This window comes from Toxorhynchites rutilus, chromosome 2, assembly GCF_029784135.1.
Source record: "Toxorhynchites rutilus septentrionalis strain SRP chromosome 2, ASM2978413v1, whole genome shotgun sequence".
Taxonomy (NCBI): Eukaryota; Metazoa; Arthropoda; class Insecta; order Diptera; family Culicidae; genus Toxorhynchites; species Toxorhynchites rutilus.
This window is the reverse complement of record NC_073745.1, coordinates 265,100,871-265,120,848: the sequence shown is the minus strand read 5'-3', so window position 1 is coordinate 265,120,848 and position 19,978 is coordinate 265,100,871. Positions and strand designations below refer to the sequence as shown.

The following is a 19,978-nucleotide window of genomic DNA, read 5'->3' as shown; positions in this document are numbered from 1 at the left end:
GTCGGCTGACTAACTGACTGACTAAATCCATAGTCAGTCGGTAAATGACTTCTGGCTCTTCACGCAGTTTCTCCGCCAAAACGACTGAACAGTCAGTCGGGCGTTTAGTCGCTATCTCCCTCTACCGACTCGACTATATCATTCCATTCTTCCCAGTCAAATTGTCCTCATTGTATTTTGAAGTGACTTCCCCCAAATCGAATCCAGGGCATCCATTTGAGGTATCAAAAGAAAAAAAATACAGATTTCGAACAATGAAAAACTCAATTTAAATGACATTAAATTATTCCTCAAGCATGGGTGACAATTTTGTTATACCATGTACCGTTATCTGTTTTTATTTGATTCGTGAACAAGTTCAATAGACATTAAAATCCGTATGAACTGATATTTGTTCTTTGACACCCAAATTCTATCTTCCTTTATTTTGCTGCAATATAGTTATAAACAACTCCTGGTGAATATTCAAGCAAAATCTTAAAAAATCACGATATTCACTCCACTGTACTAATAATAGCCACTTGAAATTCACATTAACGTTGAAATGTTACTTTTTATTGAAATAAGTCATATTTGAAATTTTTTTTTGTATAGAATCGAATCATATAAAATCGAGTCAGTATATAATCGAGTCCGACCGTTTGTTCCACCATTACCACCATTATTTCACATTTCGAATAAACAAAACTGGGGGCTCCGTTCGGGTGGCGCATTGTTTCACTGAAAGATACGTCCTTCTGGACGCTTGAAGTCGGGAGTCTACAGTGGAAACTCTTTGGAAACTAGTTCGGCAAAAAGACGGGTGGGTAATGTCGGGGACATAACCGGAGTGACGTAGGACTATACAAAGGGGACAGCTTTTGTTAAATATATATTTTAAATATATTGTTTCATTTTCATCTCCTACGTGAATATCTACCTATCTACCTGAAAAATGGATTAGTTCACTGTTTACTCTTTATGAATATGTTGATGGTTCTGAAAAGAACCTTTGGTGTTGTGTTTTTGTTATCACTCGATATTCCCATCTTGTTCGGTTAAACCTTCCTGTTTAGCTATTGCGTTTGCCACTCGCCACAGCTTTCACAGTTGGAAAATTTCTTCCCATCCAGCTTGTGACATGTTGTTCAGTAAATTACATTTAATGCGACGTGCCGGAGAAACACTTTGCCACTCACTGAAACTAATTGTTGCCTTGATGAGCGCCGAACCGAAGCTGCTCTGTTCTTGATGCGGGTTTTCTGATTGTCGTGAGCAGCTTTGCAAGCCAACTCGAGCACTCCGATGGCCGAAACTCTATAATCGCTGTTAGGTATACTGGTGCTCCGGCACCAATCCATTCGGCCTAGTTACCCTTGCGGAGCAATCAGTGAATGCGACCAACAGGGAACTGGAGACCTGCACGGTTCGAGTGAGACTTTGCCTTTCCCTTAACTTGTCCTTCTTTGTTACGTCCACGATGCCGATGCCGTACAACGGTTTGAAAGAAAATAAGATATTTTTTTGGGGTCCGCGTGTTTTATACTCTAGCGGTACACACTCACAGGATAGAGACAAATCGGCAGACTCAGCCAGAGGGGCGAGTCCAACGAGACGAACGAATGAGCGTTAAAAGGGAGCGATGGCAAAAAAATACATTCATTACGATTCGTTCGCTCGTTGGATTCACATGCAGGCTAAAAAGGGTCCTTTTCAGGATCACAAAATTATCTTCAATGTAAAGAGTTTATTGTTTTGTTATCACTCGATATTCCCATCTTGTTCGGCTAAACCTTCCTGTTTAGCGATTTGTTGCCACTCGCCACAGCTTTCACAGTTGGAAAATTTCTTCCCATCCAGCTTTGTGACATGTTGTACAGTAAATTACATTCAATGCGACGTGCCGAAGCGCCACTCAGTGTCGCATTGGAGGCGATTTTAACCTGTAATTGAACATTTGCGATGACAGTGGTACAGTGTCGACTTTCAATGTGGGGTCATAATTTGGATCTCTATGTTTACAAAAATGTCCAACTAAATAAGTCGCATTACATGTCCGTCCAATTAGCTAAATGTCGAACTAATTGTAAATTACTGTACTTTCAACCTGGAAACAATTTAAGAATTGGTGAAAATTGAATAATCAGGAAAGTCCCTGAGCTTATTGATAGTTAATAAGCTCAGAACAACTGCCAAATTCACATACTCATCAGATCCTGGCAAACAAATTATGAAAAAATCAATTTATGTTTTATTATTATTTTGGATAATGTTTTAGAAAGCATTGAACTGTATTTCCTAAACTCTTTTTGGAAGGTTTAATGGCCCTGAAAAGCGCATTGTTTTATTGAATGGTTCCAATTTATAAAACTTAGTACTCGTGGTTTTGAAAAAAACCATTTCGAACGCCCTCGATGCCGCCTTGTTCTGGATATGCCACCAAAGCAGTTTGTATAAAGAACAAACTTTTTTCTTCTGCTACCTGATGCCGTTTTGCGATTGCGTTTGCCACTCGCCACTCGCTGCAACTGCCTGTTGTCTTGATGTCCACCGAACCGAATGTGTTCTGTTCCGAATGCGGGTTTTCTTATCGTCGCGAGCAGCTTTGCCAGCTAACTCGATCACTTCGGCGGCCGAAACTATATAACGCCGGCTAGGTGCACTGGTGCACTGGTACTAACGCGCTCGGCCTAGCTACCCTTGCGGGGAACTCCAGATCAACACGGTTCGAGCGGGATTTTGCCTTTCCCTTCACTTTTCCTCCTTTACCATGTCCAGACATGGCTGCTTGGGTTGGTTTGTTGATGTGGTGATGAATTATGAATATGAATTATAGAGGTTTTAAACTTTTCAGTTCATTCGCCTCTACTGTGGTGTACGGTTTGAATGAGAATGATCGTTACGGTAGCGGAGCGGGGATTTTTAAGCTGACTGGCTGGCTCGAGAATTACGGATGTGTGAGACTGCGACCAATGTTTCGTTCATTTTTTTCTTTTTCCTTTCCAATCGTGCTTCATTCTATTTCGCTGCTGCTCTGGTTGCCCGTTTTGGTCGGTACGATTTGAGGAGCACAAAATGGACCAATCAAAAATGGGCACATAGTGCATTTTGACAATGCTTGATATTTCACAATTATTCAATTATTTATCTCAAGAAAAATGAAATGTTATTCGTTATGATAGATGCGTAGATATATTTCCTATCAATTGATGCAAAAACCTTTGCGATCTATTGAGAAATGCTCGAGTTATAAGCGTTCCAAATCTTACATTTTTTCCTACTTGTTCAGTGCCTAGATTTCCATTTCACCCCCTTACCTTCCGGTTAGACGTAGTCCTACGTCAAAAAACCGATAATTTACTACTTGATAAAAAGGCAGGAGAGAAGCACAAATACTCGTCGTCATTGGAAATTAAACACTTTTTTTTTTGCTGCTGTTAATGTTGCTGAGGTTGTTGATGTAGAATAGTTCATATTGACAAATTTCGGGTGGCGATGAAAGGAAACTACAAGTCAATGGAACAAATTTTGTTTAGAACGTTCATTAGGCCTTCTATGTTTCGACGCCTGTCAGGGTTGGCTTACGCCATTTGGCCAAGAAAAAGATGGATGTCGTCATGTTCTGCAGTTATTTCGTGGCCTCGGTAATCAGCTGCTACTCCGATTTGGCCACGAAATCATTGGAATAAATTCTCCGTCGTCGTTGTTTTTGATTTCTCCCTGAGCCAGGCTTCCTCGTTTTGACGTAGGACTTCGTCTAACAGGGATATATGGGGGGTGAAATGAAAATCTAAACACAGAACATGTAGGAAAAAATGAATGATTTAGAATGCTCATAACTCGAGCATTTCTTAATAGATCGCAAAGATGTTTGCATCAATTGATATGAAACATTTCTACACATCTATCACAATGAATAAAATTTCATTATTTTTCTGGAGACAAGCAATTGAATAATTGTGAAATGTTAAGCATAAACGCACTTATTCTCACAATTTGATTGGATCCGTTTTGTGCTCCTGAAATTGTAGCGACCAAAAGGAGTAAACAGAGTAGCAGAGTAGTAGCAGTGTGCTCCCGTGGCCGAGTAGCTAGCGTCACACCTAACATGCCGGGGGTTCGGGCTCGATAACCGTTCAGGTCGGGGGAATTTTTCGTCAAAGAAATTTTCCCCCAACTTGCACTGTGGTTACGGGTATTCTAGAGCTTGTCACTACAGAATGCATTCAAGGCATGTTATTTGGCATAGAAAACTCAACTAATTATAAATAAAAATGACGCAAGTAATACTACATTGAGACGGTGAGGTTCCACTAGGAACGTTAGTGCCATTTAAGAAGAAGAAGAAGAATAGCAGCAGAATTCGGTTTGCTCAACATAGATTCCAAAACTAAGGAGCCTGGGGATATCGGTATTGCAAATACATGAAAGCTGTGGGTACTTTAGTAATCGCTAGCATTTGTGCAGGCGTAAATGTGTTTCCCCAACACGGATTTCTAAACTAAGGAGTCTGAGGAAATCGACATTGCAAATACATTCAAGCGGGATGGTAATCCTACGTCATCCTAACGATTATATCATAAATATAACCCACCCACATTTTATTTTATTTGTAACATTCATAATCCTGATATTGGACTGTCATTGGACTGACATTGGACTCATGATTGTTCACTTAGTTAGTGGTCACCCAACACATTTGGCAGCGAAGACCCTCAAACTCAAGTTCATGATTTGGAGTCTTAACACATTAAGGACCACACGTTTTGGGGCAAGCATGAACGCTTCATTTGTTCGGATTCCACGAATGAGATCGTTTCCTTCGATGTGGATGAGACGAAGGCGAGCTATCGGTAGGCCTTGTTAGATTCTTGGCAAACAAAGAATTTAACCTTCAAGTGTAGAAAACACGGGTTATTTCGTGATCCATTCATAACGGACGGAACGTGAAACACGAGAAATCTCGTGAGCGGTCCGCAAACTGTTAAGCAAGGATATGCATTCCCAAAGGTGGAGTTCGAATGCTAAACCTTGAAAGTTCAAATTGAAAACTCTGGAATTTAGCATCTAGCGCACAAATTTCAAGGCTGAATTCTGGATGTGAAACAATAACCTGTATCTAGAATCAGTTACATGAATCTGAACCTGAAATTTTGATTCGTTAATTTGCAATATGACGGTAATGAAATTACTGAATAATTTGAAATCTGGAGTGTGAAATGGATCTAGAACATTAATCTGGAATCTCATTTGAATTATTATTTGGAATTTTCTAGAATTTTAATCTGTAATATTCGCATCTCAAATCTGGAAACAGATTATGGAATTTAAATCAGCAATAATTTTTTTTAAAAGTTCATATGATAATGGTAAACTGCCATAGTTATAACTTCGTTATCTCGAATCTGGATCTCTATTTTGATTTAAAAACTTAAAACTAGGATTCGAATCTGGATTCAGAATTCGAATTCTGAATCAATTGCGGATTTCAACTGTAAATATGAATTGCGTATATTAGATCGATAATTCGAAATTTAAAATCTGGATTCTATATTTAGTACATGAATCTGAAGACTGTATCTGGAATCGGGATTGAGGAATCTGAATTTGATTCTTAATGTACATTTTGTCCAACTTCTATAAGACCACTCTAATTCTATTTCGTTGCAACACAAACAGTTAGAATTTCAACAAGATACATTCATACATTATTGAATACTTAGAATAAAGTAAATTTAACATCAATTTAGTTTAAAAGAGTTTATCTATTGTGCTTAAATATGATAATTTTAGCTGTCCAGTTTCTATAAGATCACATCAAAATTCATAATAATTATCAATGAAAAATTCGAAACGATCGGCTGATTTACATGTCAATAATTGGCAACCTTGCCATTCCGACTAATCTTGAAAATTCGTGTTGGAGTACTATTTACCAAATTCTGCTGAACGGATTTCTCGATATTTTTCCATTTTTCGGAAATTGCGACCTTGAGCTCTTCAATCGTGGTGTACCGTTTTCCCTCAGTGTAGATTCTGCGTACAAGGCCCCCCCATAAATTTTCAACATGATTCATGTCTGGAGAGCGAGCCGGCCAGTCAAAAAAATTAAGTTTTTGGTCCTCAATCCATTGCTTAGATTACTTGCTGGTATGAATAGTAGCATTGTTTTGCTGGAATGTGAATTTTTTGTGACTATATCCACGCAAAAATGGTAGGAGAGAGGATTTCAGAACATGTGTGTAATTTTGAATGATGTGAAAGCTGTCTTGAGCTTTCCGGTTGCACAGAATCCCGCCCAAACCATGCACGAGTCTCCACCAAAATTTTTGGTTGAAAAATAAAGTTCTTTCTTCCGTAAATCACACCAGTACCCGTTGAAACCATGAGGTTGAGAAGTTGAAATATTGCTTTATTTGCATAAACGATTTTGAGGTATTCGAAGCTGTACTAACTGTTTCCCGCTTATCCCGGTCATAGAGCTCCGATTTACGTTGAGCTCTCTCCTTCTTACCGTATCCATGAGGATTCGCCAAATAATTGAGCACTACCTGATGGGATCGCCCAATCCGACGAGTAATTTCTCTGATATCAACATTTTCTTGGTGAAATGAATCGAATTGTCTTTTTTATCTCTCAGTGAGCACTTTTCTCTTCGGCATTTACCGGATTTATTAAACAAATCAACTAAAACAACGGGAAATGTGACTGGTCTTATAGAAACTTGACAGTTGAAAAATACGGAAACATTCGTTTACGCTAAGCGCTCGCACACACACATATGAAAATCATGCAGTGTATGGTAGTCACCAATATCTACACACTAGAATATAAATTGAAGCATTGTTTGTTTACAATGACACAAAGCAGCAAGATCATCACCTGGTCTTATAGAAGTTTGGCAGAGTGTAGGTCTGAATCAATAAGACGAGAAGGGGAGGAGGGGGATCGAGGTGGCATTACTTACTGTGTATTAGAGATAGGAATTTGCGTTATGAAGGGAGGGCGGAGATGGTCCGAAATCCGGATTTGTAGCGTTACGTAATTTGTGCACGACGCCTAAGTAGAAGTGAGGATAAAAATTTGGAATCTGAGGCTAGGATCGTGAATCTCAAATTTGCAATGCGAGTCCGAGATTCTGAAATCTGTAATCTGAATTCCGTAGAAAGAATCCGTAATCAGAATTTGATACTGCATCTAGCACCGAAAAGTCAAATCTGAAATCTGGAATTGATAATCGAGACTTGAAATCCGTAATAAACATTTGTATTTGAACAGGAAATTAGAACTGCACACTTTGGAATCTGCATTTGAATGTAATTGCTAGATTCTAGCAAGAATCCCGTATTTGGAATCTATAGTAATTATGAATATTTATTCAGAGAATAAAATTGAGAGTCCAAATGCTGAATTTGATATCGATGAAGGTTGAATGGTTAATCGATTTTGGTTTTTGAATATGAAAAACTTGCATTTACAGTAAGGCGTATTATTCAACTCGCCAATCTCGAACTCGATACTGGAATCTCAAATGATTACTAAGTAAAATGACTATAATACTAAGGGGATTGGAAAGTCTGTATCTGTATTCATTTGACTTTCAATGGCAGATTTTATACTTAGAAGTCGCACCCAAAATTTTTAAAAGTTAGGTTGCAGCGCCTTGTTTACTCGTATTTTATTTGTTATTTAGTAATAGCTGGTACCAAAGATTAACCAAAGATTAATCTGAACCGGATCTCGAATCTGGACTCTTGGTCGATAGGGAAGTATTCTTGGCACTTGACGTATTTCGTCACAATCAGCTTCACACTTTGGAAAAAAATGTTTGACGGCTAATATAGCCGTTTGTTTGTGGGAAATTTTGTTTTTTGATGCATACTGTTTATTATTTGCGCTACAAATGTGTTTATTCCACTATGTTGTTACGCATTCAACTTGTAGAACTTATATTTTTGGATAGATTTAATAGTTAAAAATGATATTACCAAACTAGTTTGCGCTACAAATATGATAACATTTAAAACTACGCTTTTTTTCTTTACAGCCAGAAAACATTCTATGTCTTACCAAGACTGGAAATCGGATTAAAATTATCGATTTTGGATTTGCCAGGCGATATGATCCCGATAAAAAACTTCAAGTACACTACACTGAATGGTAATTTACAATCCTAGATCAATACTAATTATTTTTCAAAACTTGACAGGTTTTGTTCGGTACACCAGAATTCACGGCTCCCGAGGTGATCAACTACGACGAAATCTCTTTCTATACGGACATGTGGAGTTTAGGGGTCATCTGTTACGTACTGTAAGTTGAATTTGCGAATTGTGAAAGGTTCCGTTTATTAGGCATTGCTTTACACTACTAACACGCATATCCAATTGTTTACTTATGAAATATTGCAATAAATTTTAAACAATCGGGATCTGCTGCAACTAATTCTGCTACTGGCTGAAATAATCCTTCCGATCAATCACTGAACACTATCCATCACTTGGGGAATCAATCATCATTGTGGGATTCCTGTTCACAAGGGGGAAACCATCAGATTTGAGTGCATTGCTGAACGTGTTCTCGTCCAGAATTGGTTACGCAATCTGTAAAGGTAGAATCAAGACTACTCCAGACAGGTTCACATCCGGCTTGATGTTTGTTTCGGCTATTTCGTAGATATTACAGACGTGTTGTGTTGAATTGAAGTGTTTTTATCGTTAGAAACACTAACAGCACCTATTTAGGTTCCTTTTGAACAGTTGTTTGTATTTTGTGACTGTAGATGAGACATAATTTTTGAGCCTTTATTCCACAGAACAAGTTAGGATTGCGAGTAGTTTACCAAAAGAGAAAATTCTTGGTATCATAACGTTTTCAATTTGGTTTTTATTATTGATAATTGTGCGGGTTTCGTAAAAACGCCGTCATCTGGGTCTTTGATTGATAATCTACTCAAAAAAGATAGATGAGCATTCGCTCATATGAATATTGTATTCAGTTGCAGTACTGAAAACGTCTTTTTTCTGTTGGATTTTCAATCAAAGATTCAAAATTTTCAGACATGTATTGCTTCGACAATCACTTTCGTAGTTAATAATAAACATATCACACATAGTAATTCGAAGGAATTAACATCAGAATCAGGTTTCAAGTTTAAACGTATGTACACATAGCATTTATTGAACATACATTTTCAAAAGTCAAACTTACATTAGGTTATATTTTGCAAAGAAAATTGCATCTTTCCTTTTATCTTACTACAGTCATCAATATGTGTTTTCATTTTTGTGGCATACAAGTTGTACCTGAATGCGTCGTATCTTGCATACTAGCGCAATGATGTACGCCTTCAAATGAAATATTTCATCACATAATTGAAATCTTTTAACGTTTGTCGGTGGTATTTCAGTGAAACTTTTCATACATGGTTGTAATCTTGTGTATGAAAACACTGTTTTCGAGATGCTTCGAAACTCGTATTAATTGTTTCCGAGTTTAGTTCGATTGTTTGAGACATGATGGAATCTACGATTTGGATAAAAACATGAGATGTATATCAGGCCGCTTGCTGGATTTCATCATGATACTAGACATTTTCCTAAGAAGATTAAGGAAATATGGAATTTATTTTCGAATATCGACTATTCGACTTCTTTTTAATTGAATCAAAAATTGTTAATTTGTCTATTATGACTAGTATACTAGTATTATAGATGAAACATGGAACTGATTTTTTTTTGAATACAACATTCTATGTAATAAACCTAAACGTACCATATTTTTACACATGGCAGATAATGGTTTGACAACGACGATCTGTTGTTTATAAACTGAAAGGGTTAATGGAAATACAAATACTAATTCACCCGTGGCCGGGTCGTCTAGTATATGTGTACTTTCAGGAAATCGTTTGATAGTTTGATAGGAATCGAATCGATAGTCATGAGTCATGCTCATATGAAAGCATCAGTTGAAGAGAACACGTTCAGCATTAATTACAATGAAGATTTTTTCATGACTGGTGATCGATAATAAAAATAAAGGCTTCGTTAATGAATGAGAAAAAAAGGTGGAAGGTATAACTCTTTGACCAAGGTGGTGGTAATTTTTCAATGCAATTTAGGTGTAGTTTATCTCGTTTGTAGGAAGCTATGGAATCTGCCGTATAATAACATCCAAATATCTATATATATATATATATATATATATATATATATATATATATATATATATATATATATATATATATATATATATATATATATATATATATATAAATCTCATATATAAAAATGGAGTGATGTCTGTCTATTTGATTCTTATGAACTCGGAGACTACTGAACCGATCGACATGAAAATTGGTATGTAGGGGTTTTTGGGGCCGGGGAAGGTTTTCGTGACAGTTTGAGACCCCCCCCCCCTTTTACTATAAAATTCACTATAATAAAACACAAATTTCTGCATTACTCGAGATTTAATCGAACAGATGGAATGAAATTTGGCATGTGGAGGTTTTAGGGTGCAATTAATGGATCTATGGTGGTTAGATACTCCTCCCCCATCTCTTAAGGGGAAAGGGGGGGGGGGGGGTGTCTGGTTCTGCCATACAAATGAAACACAAATTTCTGCATTACTCGAGAATTAATCAAGCAAATAAAACTAAATTTTACATGTAACGTAACGGAGAAACATGTTATTTGCAAGTGGTTGAAAAATCTTGAACAAGAATTGTGTCTGAAAATAATCTGATATTATAATGTCGAGTTTTGGTAGAAGCACTAGGAATTTTATAGTAAAAGGTGATTTTATAGGGTATATTAGAAGATCAATCAATGAATAATTCTGTGATTAGACCTATGAACAGCGCTTAGTAAGAAAACGTGGATGTGATAACGAAAAATAAATTTTGGGCGGGACAAAGTTTGCCGGGTCAGCTAGTATATATACAAATCTCATGTCACGATGTTCGTGGTCGAACTCCTCCGAAACTACTCGACCGATTTTAATGAAGTTGTACCCAAAAAACTTGGTAAGCATGTGGATAGGTCGTAAACTATATATGATATCACTAGGATACCGATTACTGTATATTTGATACCGATTAGGGTGGTCCCATGCAAAAAAAACTCTGAATATTTTTTTTGTATTTTTTGCATAAATTGAGTTTGAAAAAAATGCATATAAACATATATAACCAATTTTCACCCCTATCTCTCCTATATTCTATTCAAGATATTTTATTTTTGTATAAATGAAATCAAATAATCCGCGTTGACGGCTTGAGCTTGTATTTCGGAATGGTGGAGTAGGCATGACAATATGGGTTTGCCGAAGAAACAAACACACTTTTAAAATAAAAATTATGAATGAATAATATTTTTCCCAAATCAAATTAGTACTCTATCTAAATGAAAATCACTTTTGCTTGCAAGTAGTGTAAAAATATGATATAAAAATTGTTTCTAAAGATAATTTCATATTATAATGGTAAGTTTTGGTGAGAATATCTGAAAATTCAAGAAAATAGTTTAAATTAGGGTCAGAACAACGTACTTCTAGTAGGTAAATAACGCCAAGAAAAAAATTTTCATACAAATTTTAGCAATTTAAAACTGCCTTAGGGTCGACTAATCTGATAGAGAATATTTGGCCTCATACAAACTAATGTCGTATCCAGGTGTCGACACCATTCTGCCGTCAACGCGAATTGATCCGTCGTTCTTTTTCAAACTGGACGAATTTATTTAAGTTGTTAAATGATAGATGGCACTTCGTCCGTTTCATCGAACTTCCACCTCACACTTTCGCAAGAAACCTCAATCCGACTAAGGCTGCATCGCTGGCGAGCTGGAAGCCTTTTTAGATGAGTACAATGAATTATTGAAATTATTCTAATCGCATCATTACTCATTTTGAATTAATATTTTTAAATATGTGGATCGAGGAGACGAAACAAACAAGTGATGGATCCTTATGTGTGTCGTTTGATGATACGATGCGGTCAGGACAACCTGATACGATGAAGTCTTAAGTTGTGCCAACACTCCATGGTCAACATACGCCTATGACACAATGAACAGAAGCGGTTTGAGAAAGAATACATTTACTTGGGAGTCGTTATCATAAGCAACATCGACACAGCCTTTGTTGTTGTCGAAACGTTTGCATTACCATGACAGCACGTGTGCTCAAACAAAAGAAATTAAGTCTAGAATGAGCTCCATTACAGCATTACACGTATTCAGTCCAACATGTTGCTGAAGTATTCGGTTGAATGATAAAAGCGAGGATTACCTTATACGCACCTGTTAAGTTTGGTTAGTCGACAAAATACGTCCTGAGAAAAAGGATAGTGTAATTTCCATGGAAATTCCAGATTCATCTACTAATCAACTATTCTCATGTATTCTGAAAACCGATCGAATCAGAGTTACTCGAACGAATCGCAACTCAAGTTCAATAGAGTTGTGGAAATGTGTCAGCCTTGTGAAGCGAAAATTCGAATTTCGAACGCTGATAATGGTGGATGATCATTCACAAATATCAAAAAAGCAGAAATTGACATTCCAAATAGTTGGGCAGTATTATATTCGCCTCAGCTGAGAATACCGTATTGAATACTCCTCGATGGAATCACAACGATAGAAAAATGAGCTACTAAATTGGTTGATACATCAGCTCCAATAAAGATGTCTATATCTGTATCTTTGGTTTCCCAATTCATGAACGGGACCCAGCACTTATAAATTTATCTGTCCATATTAAAAACGGCAGCACATATTTGTTTACCTTCTTCTTCTTGAATGGCGTTAACGTTCCCTGTGGAACTTTTGCCGTCTCAACGTATGCATTAACTAGCGTCATTTATTAATACTTAGTTGAGATTTTCTAAGCCAAATAACACGCCTTGAATGTATTCCGAGGGCCAAGCTCTAGAATACGCGTGATCACAGTGCAAATCGAAGGAAATTTCTTTGACGAAAAAATCCCCCGGCCAGAACGGGAATCGAAGCCGAACAACCGGCATGATAACGTGAGACGCTTACCACTCGGCCACGGGTGCACCAATATTTGTTTACCAACTTTATTAAATATAGGTTTTCTTTTTCCATTTTACGACAAAAAATATATTGATTTTTTAACTTTACATTTGGCATTGAAAATATCAAGTTGTCAGTTACGACAAAAAAATACGTTGAATTGAAAAATATTTTTTTTTGTGGAATTTTTTTGGCGGTCATTTCTCTGTATTTCATAGAGCCCATCTCCACATATCCGTTTGATATTCATCAAAGAATTGACCGCAATCACACTCCTCGGGTTTGGAAAACCCGTTTTCCCATGGACCATTGAAATACATGGTCAAACCTTCACGTATCTGCCCTATATCAACGTGGAATCTATCCTTCATCGATCACAATCGATTAATTTAATTTAATCGTTGAAACATTTACATACACTTATAATACATTAGTTATTATTCGTTTAACAACTAAAATATTCACTAGAAACAATTTAAATGGCAGAACAACGTTTGTCGGGTCAGCTAGTGTCAAATATAACGCAACAAGAAGTAATCAAAAAACGGGTTTTTCATTAATGTCTTGTCATTTTCTTCAACAAAACGCAGTTTTTTTTAGATATTGAGTCCAAATTTATTCTGGTTGTAGTTCAATTCTTACATTTTAAGAATGAAATTCGATTTCGGTCATATCACCACCACGAGCCCGTTTACAGCGATCGATCCGTTGGACCCAATTTTATACTACTTGGTCACACATTTCGACCGGAATGTTGCGAATTTCGCGTAGGATTTTGTTTCTGAGCTCTTCTGAAGTTGCTGATTTGTTAGCCAATTCAATAGGCGTCAAATCGCGTGAACGAGGCGGCCAATCGAGTGGCCCGTTTCTCGAAATAACACGCTCACAAGACTTATTTTTCCAAAAAATATATTGTAACATGCGCTGTGTGGCAAGTGGCACCATCTTGTTGATCCCACATGCCATTGACGTTAATATCTTCCAATTCTGGCCAAAAATAGTCTTCCAACATGTCGCGATAGCGCTCTCCATTGAGGTAACATGACGGTCGTTCTCATCGACGAAGAAATACGGTCCAATCACTCCTCTGGCATGAAAACAAAACCAAACATATTTTTTTTGGGATGCGATGGGGAAGCACATGTGGGTTTGCATCTGGCAAAGCCATTTAGCCAGAAAAGAGCCTTATCGCTGAAGATTATTTTGTGATGAAAATCATCAGTTTCTTCAAGATTCGCCAGAGTCAGGCGCTTCAAGTGGTCAAGTGGCTTTAGTTCTTGAGTTAAGTTGATCCTTGAGAGAACCCCAGCTAACATTAAATCGTATAATTTGACATATTCCAAGTACAATCGTATATCAATCGGTTAAATCATTCGTCGTGTATATCTACAATCGCATAAAATGCGGGAAAAACGATTTTATTTTATGCTACAGATTAAGTCGTAATTCGGTATAACAAGCATCGGTTTTCTGACAAAAACTATCGTTAAATCGGTCTGATCGACATCTTATCATGCAGATGCAGTCCGACTTCACTGAAACAGACTTTTGTTATATTTTTTGCTATAACTTTTTGTACAGATAATACTGTTTTGGTTTAACGAAATTTAACGCAAATGTTGGACTCACCAAAATAGAGATTACAAATTTTTTGAATATTCAACACATTTCGAAACTAATAACCATTCAAGAAAAATAATATAAAAACATTTATTACATGCAAATTCGTCAATAAATTCGAACAGCATTCCAATGAAAATATAACAAACATATGTTTAGAAGGAGAATTTTGAGATTTAAAAGATTTTAATATTTAATTTCTCATTTGAGAATGTTTTTTAACAGTGTATCCTGTACAGAGACGAACCAGCCTACGGCTGAAAGTATTATAAATAAAGACAAAAAACAGTGTATCCAAAATTGTTGAATGAAAAATTTGAAATGTATTTGAAAAATTGATTTCCAACAAGTTTGTTGAACACCGCACTCGATTCGGATAGCTAGATTGAGAGTTACCATTTTTTGAAAAAAAAATTGATACGCCCTTTTAAAAAATCAGTCTCAATAGGAAATGGTCATGTAATAATGAATATTATACTTTTCGGTAGCCGTCTTACTTATTTACTTCGGTGGCACTAACGTTCCTAGAGGAACGTACCGTTAAGTCGCCATTCACCGTGCATTTAAGCAATTTTTTTTTGTAATTTTAGTCTTTGATGTAATAACAAAATGCTAATCGCACTTACAGATACCATAGAATGCCTTCTCCTTGCATAAAAATTCTCAGAAAAATAAGACATTTAAGGATTCTGTTCAAAAATAAGTTGCTTTGAACATTTTTCCGGAACATCTTATTGTCGCCTATCACCGTTTTATGTTACCATTTACCGTGCACCTAGGGCTCCATTCACAATGCATTTAGAGTTTTTATCCTAGTTCCATTAGGAAAGATAAAATCATCGAATGAATTTTAAGGTTCATGGTTTATATTTAGTCGTAGAATTTATTTGTGAAAAAAAATCAATTCTGTTAAAACTAATCGTGGAATATTGTCTCAATACGAAATCCATCCAAATTTTGGTGAGCCAGGAATTGCTTATGCACTCCCTGGAATCAATTCCTTAGTTGACGCTTTGTTACTGACGGAGACTTGGGGATGTCTTTTGATGAATTTTTGATTTTTCCCAAGGATCCAGGGTTGGGATAGAGTTTTCAACTTCATAAGGCGCCCACATTATCCCACACAGTTCCGGAGCCTTTTAATTGTAATTGGAAGACCATAGCGAGCAATCCAATCCACCCGGGATGATATTTGTATGGAAGCTTGTTGCAAATCGTCTGTCCCGTTATGTCGAATTTCCGGCTCGCGGATCTCATATATACTCCACGTTGAACAGAATCGATTGCTTTCTCCAAATCATCTGTGCAGTAGTGCTTCTTTTGAAGTTTATATTGGCTCATTCTATAAAAAAAATAGACAAATTATTGTTTATGTATTGCGAAATTTCAATGCACGGTGAATGGAGAATTCTGTTTTATGAAGGATCCATTCACCGTGCATTTTTGTTTTGATGAAAAATCAATGTAAACACTATTTTCTTCTATATTTGATACGCAACCTCAAAAAACGTATATGAAGCTGCGATTGTACGGTAAAACAGGAGAAAACCCCATGCAACAAGTATTTTAAACACTAAAATCTCAAAAACGTTTTTGCCACTTTTCTTCGTAGGGACGCTGATGGAGAGTTAATTGCTTCGGATGTAGACAAACAAAAACGTCAAAACGAGACTTTAAAAGGATTTTGATCGCAATTATGCCCCATATCAAAGCTTTTATATTATTTTTGGTAACATAAATGCAAAAGTGGGGTATTTTCCCACTATTTCGAAAAAATATTGGAGCATATTTCGAAAATGCACGGTGAATGGCGACTTAACGGTATAACTTATAGCGTAGCGTAGCGTAGCGTAATTTTCTTATTAGTACTTAGCAAAGTACGTAAAATAGAAGGTATGTGATATTTCCTGTGTATACACACGTAGAGCGCATGTTTTACACACACAATGGAGTTAGGAATAAAAAATCCTCAATTTGTTCGAAGTTGAAGTTTTTTTTTCAATATTTCACTACTTCGAATTTTTTAAAATCATAAAAAGTGACAAAATCGTAAGTCGAGCCGACGGTAAACACGATAGTGTACTGCTTTTTCACTGCAAGTAAAGTTTTATGTGATTTTTTATCGAATTCATACTGAACAGTTTTTGTTTACTTCAGTTAAATGTCGAAATACCACGTCCCGGAACGATGCCGGAACAGAATAATTTTGAATGAGATAAACTGATCGGAGAGTAAACTAAAGTAAACTGAAAAAAACTGATGAAATAATTCGAAACATATTTTGAGACAGTTCTTGTGTTATAATTTAAAAAATTAAAAAAGGTGTTTGAATTTATATGGATTCGATCTATGGTCTATTACTATTTTTTGCTTTTTTTCTTTGCCTACCACTACTTCAACTAAGCAGGAAGTGGATTACCTTCTTATTCTACGTACTTTGAGTACTTAGTTGATGTTTCATTGCCAATAAAACGCCTTTAATGTATTCTAAATGGCAACCCAGCAAACATTAAATAGCTTGATGTGCGATTCACATAGAACTTTACGGAAAAGAATGTGCACGTATAAGTTGGCATAAAAAAATACAACCAAAATCAAAACAAATGCCTAGACACAAACCCAAACAAAAACCCAACGAACCGTCTGTCTCCGTCAATTATTTCTTTTATTCTTTCTATCATGCCGGTCGTTTTCGTTGAACGGTCGCTGACGGGTCTTAACGTTGCCAGTGTATGTGAATGTTTCCATGGGAGAATAATTGGCGTTATATGCTGTGGAAAATCGTTCAACAGTGAATCATATCAGATCGTAATTGAGGACATATTACATCATGTTGTCAGTTTGACACATCAAGATCTGCGATGACGTATGAACAGTGTCGACGTCACCATATGGTGATTTAGGGGGGCAAAATAATTTCTACAAGATTTGAATGAAAACTTTTACTTCATGTTATTTGGTTACTTAAAACACATAGCACTGAACCTTACTTGACGATTTCTATGTAAATTTTAAGACACTTCCACTGTACAGTAATGACGTATTCGATTACATCTTTTTCGTTTCATGTGTACGAGCTTTAACTGCTCTAGCGTTATATCCCAGATAGCTGTGCGAGATAACTGTTGCTTTTCATCCAAACAACCGGAGTTCCAATTCCATCGGAGCAATTTTCTTAGCCATCACCACCATTCATTTTAAATATTCATACCCCTCTTCCACTAAAAGTCAACTGAATAATTCATATTTCTAGAAACATAAATGTTGTCATACATATAAATGGCGGTTCGTAAGGTTAGAAAAATATTTATAACCTCACAAATATTTTCCGCCATTCGTTCTGTTTTTTTGTTTGCTTGTTGTGAATCCTATATGCATATGACAAAAGTCGTACTAGATGCATGTGTAAGTCATATATTCATCCACACAAATTCGCAAGTATTCGTCATGTATGTATATCGCCTCCACTTTTGCATGTATATACTAGTTAGGCGCATCATATAGCACCCAAAATATGGAGCATATTTTAATGTATATGTGCAAGTTATACGATTTAATGCTTGCTGGGAAGCTCAAGAATACGCGTGACTACAATGCAAGTCAGAATAAATTTCTTTGACGGAAAATCCCCCGACCAGAGCGATAGTAAGACTCGAACCCCCGGCGTAATACGTGTGACACTATCCACTCGACCACAGGTGCACGTCACCTTGTGTAAAAAGTTTCAAAATAATCAGAGAGGGTGGAGTACCGATCGATTAATTTAGCTCGGACTACCCAGCAATCGGGTTTAACATATTTGGTGGTGAATATGATGCGCCTAAGGCGGCGTTGACACTGGATGCAGAAAAGTGGTTGTACGAATTATAATAGTGAGAGAAAACCGAGATGGAAAATGGAAGGTGGGAAGATTTTTTAAATCTGTGACGTCACAGATTTTGTTTATTTATGTTACTTTTCTTATAATAGTCCAATCCATAGGAAAAGTGTTGTTATTAAAAGTAACAATAAGCAAATGAAATGAATGAACTAGTTTTTTCCTAAATCAATGATCAAAATCATAAGGGCCCGACATTTTAACAGAAACTAAAATTTCAGTATTTTTGAAGTGTTCCAGACTTAATTTTAATTCAATTTTACTTCTCGTTACGTCGACCAAAAACGTAAACGAACAAAGTCAGAGTCACACAATCTTTTGTTCCTTTGACGGATAAACATTTGACAGTGCATGGTAAATAAGGTTGCAAGTTTATTTCATGTAAAATGAACTTGAAAAATAAATTTAATTGACTCCGTATGACTTAGATTGAGACGAAAAGTTTTCTGCTTGAGCCTTAATTTTAGACGACTGAAGTTTTCAGCAACCTAATTGTGAAAAAAGTATTTCCAATTGCTGACAAAAGTCAAACTTCCATGAAGTTGCTCTAGAATCCAAACATAGTAGACATTAGAATACTATTTCTGAAATCAAAGAAAAAAGTAAACATTTTAGTTCGTGATATGTTCTGTTTTTTTTGTTCAGAATTCGAAAAATATGATTTGGAAATCTGTAATTAGCTTCTGTACATCCTTTTTCAACGTTATTCGTTGACATATTCAATTTTATACCATTTGAGTAACTGACTGGTATGCCTGGTATGTGAACTTCCTATCTTCCTGGCTATTAACACAATCAAAGTTCAACACAACCAAAACCCGTGAATCTTCCCACCTTCTATTCTTCATCTCGAGAGAAAACAACCACATTGAGTTGTATTGGTGTGGTTAAATTGTTTCCCTCTTGCTTTGTTCGAATTCGCCAGCTTCTATCCAACAAAATTGTTTGTTTCTCTTCGTCAGTTCAATCGTGCAATCGAGTTTTCGTGCGTACTCCGAGCCAATGTAACCTTAGCCTAACTAGAATATACATGCAAAAGTGGAGGCCATATACATACATGACAAATGCTGGCGAACTAGTTTGAACGAATATATTACTTATACAGGCATCTATTATGACAATTGCCATACGTATATACGATTTATTACAGACATAGAAGAAAAAAAACAAATGGTGGAAAATACTCGTGAGGTTATAAGTATTTTTATTAACTCACGAGTCGCCATTTGCATTTATGAGAATATTTAGGTTTGTAGATGCAGTTACTTCATTTCTAGTCGTCTTTTGTATTTTAGTGGAAGAAAAATTGAAAAATTGTCTTGAAATTTATAGTAACTAGCTGACCCTGCAAACTTCGTCTCGCCCAAAATGGTTTTTTGTTATACATACTTTCAAACATTCACGTTTTCTTATTAAACGAACGTCCGTGGGTTCAATCGCAGAACTGTTTATTGATTAATTT

General features: G+C 36.3%; 1 protein-coding gene across 1 annotated transcript in view; it reads left to right on the top strand.

Annotated features, from left to right (window-relative positions):
- Positions 1-19,978, top strand: part of LOC129767508 (myosin light chain kinase, smooth muscle-like) — an 81,109-nt gene that overhangs the window by 58,505 nt on the left and 2,626 nt on the right. Inside the window, exons 4-5 of the mRNA XM_055768488.1 lie at positions 8,027-8,122; positions 8,189-8,292. Of these exons, the coding sequence (XP_055624463.1) occupies positions 8,027-8,122; positions 8,189-8,292 (200 nt within the window). The remainder of the gene's footprint in view (positions 1-8,026; positions 8,123-8,188; positions 8,293-19,978) is intronic.